General features: G+C 33.1%; 1 protein-coding gene across 4 annotated transcripts; it reads right to left on the bottom strand.

Moving 5' to 3' along the window:
- Window positions 1-1,063: 1,063 nt before the first annotated feature.
- LOC123205055 lies at window positions 1,064-12,472 on the bottom strand. 4 transcript variants are annotated; one of them, XM_044621855.1, is made up of 12 exons: window positions 11,337-12,472; window positions 8,972-10,875; window positions 8,447-8,854; window positions 7,547-8,020; window positions 6,529-7,344; window positions 5,324-6,221; window positions 5,170-5,230; window positions 4,992-5,054; window positions 3,870-3,982; window positions 2,373-3,095; window positions 2,093-2,246; window positions 1,064-2,017 (listed from the first exon to the last, which is right to left on the bottom strand). In XM_044621855.1, the coding sequence occupies exons 1-6, from the start codon at window positions 12,334-12,336 to the stop codon at window positions 5,331-5,333; spliced, it is 5,493 nt and encodes a 1,830-aa protein (XP_044477790.1). In that variant the 5' UTR covers window positions 12,337-12,472; the 3' UTR covers window positions 1,064-2,017; window positions 2,093-2,246; window positions 2,373-3,095; window positions 3,870-3,982; window positions 4,992-5,054; window positions 5,170-5,230; window positions 5,324-5,330. The 4 variants fall into 4 exon arrangements, with proteins under 4 accessions (XP_044477790.1, XP_044477789.1, XP_044477791.1 ...); XM_044621854.1 differs by having other exon boundaries at window positions 1,064-2,246; XM_044621856.1 differs by having other exon boundaries at window positions 1,064-2,246; window positions 5,174-5,230.
- Window positions 12,473-13,363: the final 891 nt, after the last annotated feature.

Genomic DNA, 13,363 nt, shown 5'->3' with positions numbered 1-13,363 from the left:
ATAAATTAGAATTATCGATTAATTTAATAACAAGTGAGCAATTTCTTTGACTAACCTTCAAGGAGTTTTGATAAATGGTGAAAAAACATAGATTTGTTGCAAATTAACAACAAATTTATTAAAGCTTGGTTTTAAACTAGTGATTATTATATCAATTTATTTTTAATTTTTTAGTAACTATAAATATAAAACTTTAAATTAAAAGTATAAACGAAGAAAAATACTTTTTGTTGTTTTCATTCTAGCTAAAAATTAAAAGGAGGGTTATAGAGAAAAATAATAAGGGCTACAAATCATTTCCCATTATCATTTGATGTAGTCTAAAATAGGTAACAAGTTAACTAAATTTATAAAACTATATAAAACACTAAGCTACAACAAGCTTGTACAAATACAAAAATTAGCAAAATATTTGGTTGTATATACATGAATGGAAAAAAAATTCAAGAAATCCAACAGTATTCCCAAAATCATATAATCTTTTGATTCTTTCTCCAATGCAAATGTCCAGGCTAACAGGAAAGAAGCAATACATATAATATAATATAAAAGTCAGATAAACCTACCACGTATGTTAAATCTTGAGTCATTTTTAATTCTCTTTGCTTTGATGGAACGAAAAAGAAGATAAACGAATGCAGAAAATTCCTCGTCTAGCTAATACTTCTAATAATATTCGTAATTTGTAGATTTATCTTTAAAATAATTTGCTACATCCCAAAATAAGCTAGGTTCAATACATAAGATTTTTTCATTATCAGTTATATTTGTTTCTCCTTTTTTAAATTAATTAGGAATGACAGGATTTAACTGTGTTTCAATTGTAACAATAAGACAATTAGCATCTAGGTATTTTTTTTTAAGTAAAAATATATATTAATAAAAAAAAACGATGACTCTTCGGAAACAACCTACACTCATTCTTCTCAATGAGGACAGCCCAAGACACAAGGTTAGGCTAGTTGAGGCCTCCACAAGAAGAGTTAAGACACGCTAACATTATCTTCTCTTGAAAATCTATGAAAGTTCTTATAACGATAAAGATTAAGAGGAACAACAAACATCCAGAAAAAGAAAAAAAATTGCAGTTAGGCTAGTTGAGGCCTCCACAAGAAGAGTTAAGACACGCTACATTATCTTCTCTTGAAAATCTATGAAAGTTCTTATAACGATAAAGATTAAGAGGAACAACAAACATCCAGAAAAAGAAAAAAAATTGCAGTCTCACAGTTGGCCGAAGTAGCAGCTGGAACAGGGGAAAGAAGCCCGGCACGCAATCTGCATAATTTGATCAGCTTCTGCCCGACTTCTGCACCTGGAAAAATTCTGGAATGGCCTGGGCAAGAACTGCTTCTGACTGAAAATCTGCAGAGCAAGGCCTGCTTTTATCTAATTGTTGCACCTGGGAAAAAAAACTAGAACTGCAAGGATGAGGTGACCAATGCTGCTAATCCTGGGCAGCTTGGACATTGGCAGGATTTCACCCAAATGGCTGCACTGTTGCACAATCGGTAAAGGCAAAGTAGCAGACAGACTGGTAGTGCTTGCTTCTTCCGAGAACTGCACAGACAGCTTTGTTGTGCAGATTTCAGCTCCAGAAAAGACAGCACAAGAGGAACACAGCAAAAATAAATCTCCATGGTAGAACCCAGCAAGCAGTAGAGGGAAGGCAGCAGAAGAATAAATTCAGTCATGCAGACTGGAGCACTGCAGAAGAATAAAATCTGGAACAGACTGCAGTAGAAGGAAGGCAGGATTCTATTGCAGTGAAAACCAGGAAGCATGAACTTTGAGCTGCTACATTCGACCAGAGAAAGCAGGAGAGTATCTGGACAGAAATTCTGGGCAGAGAAGCAGAGAAAATCTGGGATTGGATCCTGCAGAAGAAACCTACAGCAGACGTAATCCCATGACAAGCATAGCAGGTAAGCAATTGCAGAGGTTGGTTCTGTAAAGACAGGACACTACAGGGAACCAAGGAAGCAGAGGATCCACAATATATCCTGGCGCAGAACACCTGGAACCAGAAGCCGGACAAGATAAACAAAAATATCAATTGAAATTGATTTTGAACTTGGCTCTGATATTTGACCTTGGACAGAAATGCCTTTGCAAGTTCCAATAAATCAATGAAGGAAACTTGCAGTATGCAAGCACAAACTTCCCATTTTGATAGCTTGCCAAGAAATGATAAAACTGCATGGCCAGGACAGAGCTTTGCGACAGAAAGGATGATTCCAGAATTGCTTCATAAACAAAACAAAAGCAAGAAATAAGTTTGATACCAGATATACATAACCAATTTTTGAAGAACAATCAAAAGACTTAAAGAGGACCAAGATTCAACAAGGTGATCTCAGGCTCTTTTGTACCTATTACCACACTGTCACAGACCAGTAAGAATGGCCAATTATCCAGCTGACTGAAGGTTCCAGCAATTCACAGCAGCTCCTCCAGCAATTTCCGAGATACAGCCTCCTCCTGCAGTTTCAGTGTTCTAGGGTCTCTCCAACAACAACTCAACTCAATAGTCTCCCAAACATTCATTCACAGCCAAGCAACGAAAGGAACAGTCAGGACTATTTCTTCATTCTCATTTGCATGTAACACATAAATGTAAGTGAAAAGATTTCTATTGAGTAAAAATCAAGCAGAGTTTACTAATTCATTCCATGTCCATGATGAAACAATAATTTCAGTAACTTGCCCAATCTTCAATGATAAGTTCAACAGCAAAACCAACAAGTACCTCCACAAAGCAACAACAAAAACAATAACAAACAATGAAAATAAACTAAAGGGATGCTGGGTTCCGAGAGCCAGCCCTCTCCAAATCTGCTCAGCTACTAAAAAATAACATCCATAATAATCTGCTCCTCATCCATGCTTTTCCCATTATATGTGCCGCCTCCTAACCGTCAATGGACCCCACCACTGAAGACTCCTCTCTGAATTCTAGAAAAGAGGCTTCAACTAATTTCAGCTGCCTGGGTGCACTGTCCAAACTGCCCTCATCCATTTGGTCTTTACTTTTGCTCTCAGCTGGGCTATTATCCATACCCCCTGGGCTGCTTTCTGTATTGGCTCCTTTGGGCCTGCGGTGATAAACTTTCGTAATTAGATTCCCAACACACACCCTTCTAAATCTGAACTTGCAATAGGGAAAGATTTTATGAAACAAGAGTTTAAACTTCAATGAATCATTTGTCCTTAGTCACAAAATGTCTCTTTTTCTAATATCTCTACTCATGAGGTAAACATCTCTAGTAACCTAATGATATACTTTGAAACTCTGCTTGGCAGTACATGTAATAAAACCAGAAAAGCCAACCGTCAATTTCTCAAATTCAGAAAACTGTTTCAAACTGATGAATAGCTTATAAAATTTAAATTCTATGTTTCTATATATATATCTCTTGCATGTGAAAAAAGAATTAATTATTTATAAGCTATGAAGAACATTATGAAATCTTGAAACCATAGTTATCAATACAAACTTTCATGAGATTCTCAAGTTGCTCATTTAGTCTTCTAATGGAGCAACCACACGCTCAACAACTTCTGCAACAATGAAAACACATTATAACAACTTTTGTGAGTCTGTTGTTAACATATAGTCCACTGCTTATGTCCTTTTGAGAGTCTTATGTCCTGTTAACATCTAGTCTGTTGTTACCAACTTTTGACAAAGACAATATCACCAAATAGAATCTTCATACCATTCAGGACACAAATTTCATAATTTAGACATTCATTCATGTAGACACATAATTCATATTACATTATAAATGCCAAGAACCACAACAGGCAAAACGAAAAAGTAGAAGCAGAACAATAAAGATGGAAACAAAAGGCCTCCCGTCTCTGACCTCAACACAAGAAACTTGAGCCGGAATAATGCCTTACAAACCACAAACAAAAGAGCCTTATTCCAGAGATTTCATTAAAGTTTGCTCTGTATCCTTCCAGAACTCTGAATATTCTGTAAAATATAGCACAACACAATGAAAGTGAACAAACGAAGTGCAGGGAAATGTCATTTTAAATTTTAAAATGATGATCTATAGTTTGGTAAAGAAAAAAAAATGTGAAGATAAAAAAAAACAAAAACCCGTTTCCTCACTAAAAATTTATTAAAAATATGGGATTGTTGCAAATTAACAACAAATTTATTAGAGCTCCATTTTAAAGTAGTGATTATTCTATTAATTTATTTTTAATTTTTCAGTAACTATAAGTATAAAGTTTTAAATTAAAAGTACGAATGAAGAAGGATACTCCTTTTTATATTCAACAAAACAGTTTCATCCTCACTAAAAAATCTAAAGTTAGGTTATCGAGAAAAATAATAAAGGCTAGAAATCATTTCCTATTATTCTTTAGTAAAGACAAAAATATGCAACACAAATCTACAACAAACTAGTACAAATACAAAAATTAGCAAAATATTTGGTTATAGATTAAGGGCACAAGATTTTTGAATGCACCATGAAAAGTCTCTTGTATACATGAATAGAAAAGAAATTCAAGAAATCCAGCAGTATTCCCAAGAAGAAACTTGGATTATAAATTTATAATCAGCTAATAGAACAGTAAAAAGAAACAAGCATCATGAAACCACAACTAAAATACAAATAGGAATAGGTTAAATCTTCTTGATAATCATACCTACCGTTCATTACCAAAATCATATAAACTTACATCTTTCTTTCTTTTGATTCTATCTCCAATGCAAATTTCTAGACTAACAGGAAAGAAACAATATATATAATATAATATAGAAGCCATATGAAACTACCACTTATGTTAAATCTTGGGTCTCTTTTAAGTCTCTTTGTTTTTATGCATGAAAAAAGAAGAGAAACAAATGCAGAAAGTTCCTCATCTGGCTAAACACTGCTGATTTTATTCATAATTCATAGATTCATCTTTAAAATAATTTGCTACATCCCGAAATAAGTTAGGCTCAATGCATAAAATTTTTTTATTACCAGTTGTATTTGTTTCTCCTTTTTGACATTAACTAGGAAAGATAGGATCTGGTGGTCTTTCAACTGCAACAACAAAGCAGAAAGATAATTAGCATCTAGTTTTTTTTTTTTTTCCCTGTAAGTAAAAGTATATATTAACAAAAAAACAAAAAGCTGTCCAACAGGACTCAAGAACAACCTACACTCATCCTTCTCGACAAGAAGGACAACCCAAGACACAAGCCAAGGCTAGCCAAGACCTACACAACAAAAGTTGAGACTAACATCATTTCATCTTGAATACTTATCAAAGTTCTAACAACATAGGAGTTAAGAGGACAATTTAAAAAAACCTTTATATCACATAACGTTACAAGCACGAGGGTCCTCCGCCGAAAAACAATAAGCATTAGGCTCACACCCCCAAGGATCAAGGTGATTCTGCAAAACACTATAATCAGTAGGGTGATACTCCAAATAACTACGTTTGACAACTAATTTTTGTTGTCCTTTTCGTAAACTTAGTTCACTTGAGACTCCTTCAAAGAAAGTCTTCAAATCCAGATTGGGGCATTTGCAAATTTTCAATTCTTCCAAAGCTGGAAATTTGAAGACATAATTCCCGGAGCTGAAGCTTCTGAGACTTTTTAAATTATCAAGCAACAACAGCTTTAATTTGTCAAAAACAATTTCCTCAGCTTTTGTACCCCCCTCACTTGATACTACTTCTACCATCATTTTACATTGTGACAAATGCAGTTGTTCGAGTCGCACCAGACTTTTGGCTGTTGAAGCTGATACTAAGTTTATCAATCTATCACAGTAGCATACTTCTAGAGTTATGAGATTTTCAAACGTTGCTGAAGATGGCACTATACTAATCAAATTGTGGCAAAAATTTACATCCAACATTTCAAGATTTTGAAGAATTGAGTCCAGATGAGATTTTTCTTTCCACATGTACTCCAAATTGAACAGCCCAGATAGCTCTAGTTTCTTTATTTGTGTTAGCATGCTTACACGTTTCTCGTCTTTTTCACATGAGAGCATCTCTTTATATGAACTCGATTGCAATATAAGTTCTTTGAGATTGTTAAATCTCTGAAGGATTCCAATTGGAATGTCAGATGATTCATCTTTAATGATCTTAAAAATTTTTACTTTGGAAAACTGACGTTCTAGAAGCTCATCTTGCCATATAAGTGCGACGTCTTTTCCACTTAGTGTCAATTCCTCCAACTCTGCGTTAATCTGATGATCAATCAAATAAATTATAAAAAAGTTAATGCTTTTTTGACACTATTTTTTTTAACAGTAAGGAGGAAAAAAAACTGAATGTAGACAACTAATATGTCATCCTAATATCAGTTGTATTATTCAGCTTTAATTTGTGTGCTAAACATAAAAGAAAATCTATTTTTAGTGCATGTAATATTAAAATTTTGTAACTTAATATTATTTCTATAAAAAACTTTTCAATTATTTTCTATGACAAGAATTTAAGTTTGAAGGTGAATAAGAAAATTTAAAGTAGTGCAATCTTAAACTAAATCCATACCTCTCTTTCGTACCATCGTTGTATAATTGCATTTAGGTCATCCTCGCAAGCCCATTTGTATATATCCCACCTATTACGTTGAACTTCCTGTAAACTTGGTGTGTTTAAGTCTCCTACAGAGAAAGTCTTCATCTGAGGACAATCACACACAATCAATTCTTTCAAAAATGGGAATTTCAATGCATAATTCCCAGAGCAGAAACATGTGAGACTTTCTAAGTATTTAAGTGACAACAACTTCAGGTTGCCAAAAACAATTTCATCTTCTTCTGTTACACCTGTCTTATTTGATACTATTTCTGTCATTATTCTGCACCTTTGAATTTTAATTTCTCTCAACTGCACCAATTTTTTTGCCATTGAAGGTGTGAGTAAGTTCATCAATCCATAACACTCCCATACATCCAGAACTGTTAGATTCTCAAAAGATTCTGAGGATGGCAGAACATTTATCATTCTATGACAATTATTGACTTCTAGAACTTCAAGATTTTGAAGAAGAGAGTCTAGTTTGAAGCCTTTTCCCCAAAGGTGCTTTGCATCAGAAAGATTATGCAACTCCAAACTTTTTATTTGTATCAAGATCTTTGTATGTTTCTCATCCTCTCCACTTGTAAATATCTCTTCATATGAACAGTCACTCAGTGTGAGGTTTTCCAGCTTAACCGATCTCTGAAGGATGCCAACTGAAATATTGATAGATTTATCCTGTTTGATCTCAATTGTACATCTACCAAAGTTTTCTGGAAACTGATGCAGCAATGTTATCATGTCATCCACTCTGCTTAGGGTAAATTTCTCCAATTTGAGGTCAATCTGCAAACAAATTAGACAAAATAAAGGTAAAGTTGAAGTTCTCAAACAATTTGACACAAAAAATATTGTATTTTATTTAAGAAGAAATAGAATATGAAAATATTTTGAAACAATGCACGGGTAAAGTGGATGTTTTAACACAAATATTTTTCATGTTACTTCCATTTTTTGAAAAGTAAAAGTTAAAAAGAAAGGCACTTACCTTTTCCACCGAGAAGAGGGATTGTTTCTCCCAAATATCATGTTGACCCTCATTATTATCATGGAAGCTCATATATTCTGAAGTGAATATTTTTATTTTGTCACAATTACACACCTCCAACTCCTTTAACATAGGCCATTCAGAAGTGTGTACTCCAGGATAGAAAGTTGCAAGTTCGGGCAAATTCTCCAATTTTAGGAAGGTTACTCGTGGAAATACAAATGTCTTGCTTGCTTCCACTCCTTTTGAAATAATCTCCTTCAAAACACTACAATTGCATATCTCAATGTGTTCAAGCCGCTCAAAGCTTTTCACCATGGATGATAAAAATACATATTTTAGTTTTTCACAACCATCTAGGATCACGCGTGTCAAGTTTTGATAGCAAGAAGAAATTGCCACAAGTTGACTATCCCAGAGTATTTCACAATTGACTGAACGCAGTTCTAAGATCTCCAAATTGGGGACATCAACCTGCACTCAGATATTTTTGGTGTAAAATATTACTAAAAACAATCCAAAATCTTAGAAATACCAAGTTTTTTATTTTATTCTTTATTCATTTTCAAAAAGAAATTCAAATAGTTTATAATTTTCTCGTAATATGCATTATATGTCTCTCTTAGATTTACCCAGTTTTGCTTTCATTGTCTGCCTTCTGAAGAAAAGAAGTCCTACAACATTGATTCACCGCTCAGATGCTTGTCAGTATAAAATAATGAAAAACAGAATTATAATTTTGTATATAATTGAAACTTTTTTTTTCTTTTTGTAGATTGATGGAAATAGGTCTTGATAAGCTAAAATGCGACTCAGATTCATCAACAAATTCTAACAAACATGTTAGAAAGGCGAGCACAACCTTTCTTTGATATATAACAAAGAAAATAAGACTCATACCTTATATTCAGAAGTAAACATGTCTAGTTTGTCACAATTAACCACCTTCAACTCCTTTAACATGGGCCACTTTGAAATGTGTCTACCATGGTAGAAAGCTGTAAGCTTTGGCAATTTTTTGAGTTTCAAAAAGGCTACCCTCGGAAAGATAAATGTAGTAGTACCCTCTATTTCTTCTTTGGCAACAATCTCCTTTAATTCCTTACAATAACTTATCTCAAGGTGTTGAAGCTGCTCAAAGCTTTTGATTATAGATGATGGAAATACAAATTTTAGTTTTTGACAGCCATCCACAATCAATTTTTTCAAATCCTGATAGCAACGAGAGGTTGTTGGAAGTTTGTTGTCCCAAATCTTCTCAAAATTAGTTGCTCCAAGCTCTAATTCTTCCAAATAAGGAAAAACAACCTGCCCAAAATTTAATGCCATTAAAAAAAAAAAGCATAAAACCTGAAATGAAGTCTATTTAGAGATATTCAAATCTAGAAATATAGTAAATTAGGATAAGACTATCATAAATCAAACCTTTTGGTTAAAAAATGGTATGACAGTATCAATTTCCTCATCCTCCGAATTGATATCATTGGACTCCAAATTAATTGTCAATTTTTTCGGTGTCTTTTGCAATGTTGAAACTTTATTTGCATTTGAGTAGAAACTTGCAATCCTTGGAAGATTAATCAAAGTCAAGAAGCGTAATTGACAAGATTCAATCTTATCAATTACCTCATTCTTGTCTACTCTATTTTTACTTTCAACAGCAAAAATCTCAGTCAAATTCTTGCAATCTTCCACCTTAATTAATTGAAGTTGTGGAAGGCTTCTGCTAGCATCGAAGAATGAGAAGATATTTTCCAACTTATCACAGCTTTTCACTTCTATAAATTTTAAGTAGTAGAAAGACTTTGTTGAGGGTAGACCATAACATATCTTTTCCAAGTTAATCAAGTTGAAAATAATCAGAGACCCCAGGTGTGGAAAGACATCATGAGATATGCACTTTGTTGAGTCAACAATGCACAAGATGTTTGGATTATCATGGACAGAGAGATATTTTAATTGAGAAAAACCGTTCTTGTCTAATTCAGAGAGATCATTTTTGATACCCTGCAATTTCTCTAAGCATAAGAATTCAACATTCGATAACAACTGCAATTCCTCTTGCCAGATGAAAGAATTAAGATTTAGTTTCAGCATTGTTAATGCAGCAGGCCTATTTCTGGAATAGCTTTCAAGAAACATGCTTTTCCTGTCACCATATGTGCAGGACCTACCAAAATAAGTAGCCCCATTTCCAATTGATATTTTGTACCTTTCCAACTTTTTGGCGAAGAAGTCTTCTGGCAAAATTTGATCATCTGAAACATCTATTTCTAAAGTTGTCAATTGAGACAAATGTTGCAACTTAGGTATTTCAAGATTCAATGAAATATAGAGTCTGCTCATATACAACTCTTCCAATTGGGATAAGCTTGATAAAACATTCGGTACCATAACGCTTAATATCCAACAATCAGTTAAATCTAATAACCTCAATTGCGTCAATTTACTTATTTCTTCAGCCAATTGTTCAATCTTACAACTTCGCAAGCTAAGAATCTTTAGTTCTCTCAACTCTCCAATGATTTTTATATCTGCAAATCTGCCATAATCCAAGCATAACGTTTGAAGATTTATGAGAGAAGCAAGAGATGTTGGCAGGGACGATGCCTTCAAACTTAGAACCTTGAGGTTTCCCATCGGCTCAAAAAAATTATCAGCGATTTCAAAGGAACCCTTTATCCTCATACTGAAAAATTCAAGTTTTGGACAATCCAAATCTTGAGGCCAAATATCACTATTCATATTACAATCACCAAGTGAGATTTGAGTGCATTTTTTCAGTTCTTCGTTTGACCATTCCCTCGCCATGACATTTCGCTCTGTAAATACATGATGATTACTATATGCAATTGTAATGGCAATTGAACGAACAGCATCATGCATGGAAAACTTTTCCCTGGTTGAACCATCAAGCAACAAACAAGAATCCTTGAGTTCACAGACAAGACTTTCTAGCTTATTTCGTGCTTCTTCCATAGTAAGGTTAGCTTCTTCTAGTATATCTAAACCCATAATGAGTTTGAACAAGTCTGAAATGGTAGTATCATTTACCATTAGGCTACAAATTAGCAAAGTTTTCTTGTGCTCGTCACTTTTTAGATACTCGTAACTCAATGCTATATTTTTATATTCTTCTTCTAGCAAGGCTACAAACTTTGTTGGAGAAGGATTCCTTAGTTTACGCAGGGCATCTTTCCATTGAGATTGAAGTCTCATGTTTCTTAATGCTCTTGCTATAGTAGTAATGACAATTGGCAAACCCTGACATTCGTTGCATACATCATTCGGCAGAGAATTCAGATTATCTGTTTGATCAACCACATCACCTGCAACGGGGACACTGGATTTTAGATCAAGAGCAGACATATGTCTTCTATATGCTTCAAATATAATAAAATTGATCCCATTTGAATATTGAATTTTTTAAATAATAAATTCATTATTATAGATCATGCATTTAACGTAAGTATTAATAGCATTTCTGTTATGTGCTTCGAATTTAAAAACAAAGGGAGTTTTTTTTTTTCTTTTATACGAAGTATATATTGAACATCTTAAGAACTAAATAATATTAGTTAATGAAATACTAAAAAAGAGATGTTTAATTAATTTACTAGTAAACTAAATTTGTATTCAATTTCAAAAAAAATTATTTTTAAAACAAGAAGTTTAATTAGCACAATCATTACAATTACTTTTTAATTTCTCAGAGTAAATTTACTTCTTATTATTTCACGTAATATAAATTAATCTGAATGAATATAATATGAAACAATTCTCTGATTACCTGCCATCTTCTTAAATAAGCTCCAAGCTTCTTCTTCCTTTAAGACACCCATCCATAAGTTATTCTTAGAATCCATACTCCATAATACATTAAGATCTCTTGCTGTCAGCAATAATTTACATCCTCCACGGTCATCTCCACAAGGAATACCGAGAGCCTCCAAATCTAATCTTTCCCATATATTATCTAAAATTACAAGCACTTTCTTCTCATTCTTCAGTCTCGCATACAACTTGCTCGCTCGTTCAGCCTCCGTATCAAATTTCACGCCTAACTGATTCTCAGGTTCATCGGATTTCACACTTAATTGATTCGCAGGTTCATAAAATTTCACGCCTAACTGAGTCGCAAGTTCATCTTGAATCTTTTTAGTACCTGTTTTAACAGATACCTCTACGAAAACCACCTCATCCAAGATCTGGTCTTTCTTGGCTTGATGACCAACTTCTTTGACCAGTGTGGTTTTACCAATTCCACCCATTCCATAAACCCCAATAATTCCAACCTCAGGATCATCTAATGACTTCAGCACATCGTTGAAAACTGACCTTCTTGATTCAAATTCCTCATAATCTTTGTTAGTGAGCCGAATGACTTCGTGAGTGGTTGGAAGAGAAACTTCAGCAAATGTTTCTTTTTCCTGCAGAAGTTCAGTTACAGCGTTCATCCTTTTCCATGCTGTCCTGCTATTTTTGTAGCAAGAGATCAAGTTGAAACATCGGCTGTTTGATTTCTCTTGAATCAACTTGTCTGTTTCTTCGATGATGGAATCCACATCGCCCTGCCAGTCCTTAACATTCGGTTTGATCTTTTCCACGTTATTTTCAGCAGCAACAACCCTAGTCTTCACCTCATCTCTAGCATTCTTCAGCTTTCCAGCTTTTTTTTCAAGATTGTCAAAGTTGGTTTTGTAGTTGTACAAGTACATAAACTGACGCCCGATCGGACCAATTAAGCACTTTACAACTTCTATAACAGCAGTCACAGCAGCTTCTGCCATTCTCAAGCACAAGGAAAAAGATTTGGAATCAGACAGAATAGAAGGAAAACACGAAAAGGAAAAGAGAACTCAGATATCAAAACAAGAGAGGGTCAAAGAGATACAGGACATTTGCAGTATTGATTGGTAATTTTAATTAAATTATTCTTCTAAATCAGATATAAAGGAAAAGACTAAAATGTTTGGTTAGTCAACAAGAAGACACAAAGAAAGCAACATGCCAACAACTTTATGCATTATTCAGCAGACATTATAATCTATAATAATTACAGTAATGAAAAGAAATTCTATTTAGGAGTAAATTTTACTTTTCTCTGCGATAGCAGGAAATAATTTCCACAACCCAATTTCTAACTAATATATGTAAGGCTTCAATAATCTTGATAACAGAGAGTGAATTTAAATAGACAATTAGTGAAACTTGAATATTATTTATTTAGTGCACCTAACGTTCTTGAAATAAGGTTAGAAGTGAAAAATACTATAGATTAGATGTTCAATATTGGATTATATTTTTACTTCTATTTTTCTTTTTCAAAAAGAATAAAGACTTGGTAAATATCAAAAGTTTAATCCAATTAACTAAAAAGATAAAACATTAAAAGTAACAAGCTATTATCATAAACATTATGAAAAACAACAAAAAAAAAAAGAAATTAATTCCACAATTAAAAAGAAAGAATTGGTTTGCCCAATTTTTTAGGAAAATTAAATTAAATATTTATTTTACTTTTGTATTAAGTAAAAAAAAAATTTATTTCTAAATAAAAATACCTGTTTTTCTTATTCTTAAGTACAAATATTTTAAAATATTTTAAAATATTTAATTTTAAGTATTTAATTTTTTTTTTTTAATAATCTATTAAAGTGATAGTCTATCTTGCCTTATATGATCAACCATTGTTATAAGCATATTTTATAAAATGCTCTCTTTCCTCAGTATATAAATAAAATAATATTTAAAAAAATTAAATATTAATTTATGAAAAGTGGGTTCTGTCAGGCTAGACTTTTTCCTACTTTTTAA

The sequence above is a fragment of the Mangifera indica genome, unplaced genomic scaffold (assembly GCF_011075055.1).
Source record: "Mangifera indica cultivar Alphonso unplaced genomic scaffold, CATAS_Mindica_2.1 Un_0001, whole genome shotgun sequence".
Lineage (NCBI taxonomy): Eukaryota > Viridiplantae > Streptophyta > Magnoliopsida > Sapindales > Anacardiaceae > Mangifera > Mangifera indica.
This window is presented reverse-complemented; position numbering and strand designations above follow the sequence as displayed.

Coding starts and splice junctions, on each gene's coding strand:
- LOC123205055 (XM_044621854.1), bottom strand. CDS start 12,336: ATGGCAGAAGCTGCTGTGACTGCTGTTATAGAAGTTGTAAAGTGCTTA. Junction 8,021..8,446: donor TGTTTACTTCTGAATATAAG/GTATGAGTCTTA, acceptor ATCTGAGTGCAG/GTTGATGTCCCCAATTTGGA. Junction 6,222..6,528: donor AACGATGGTACGAAAGAGAG/GTATGGATTTAG, acceptor ATTGATCATCAG/ATTAACGCAGAGTTGGAGGA.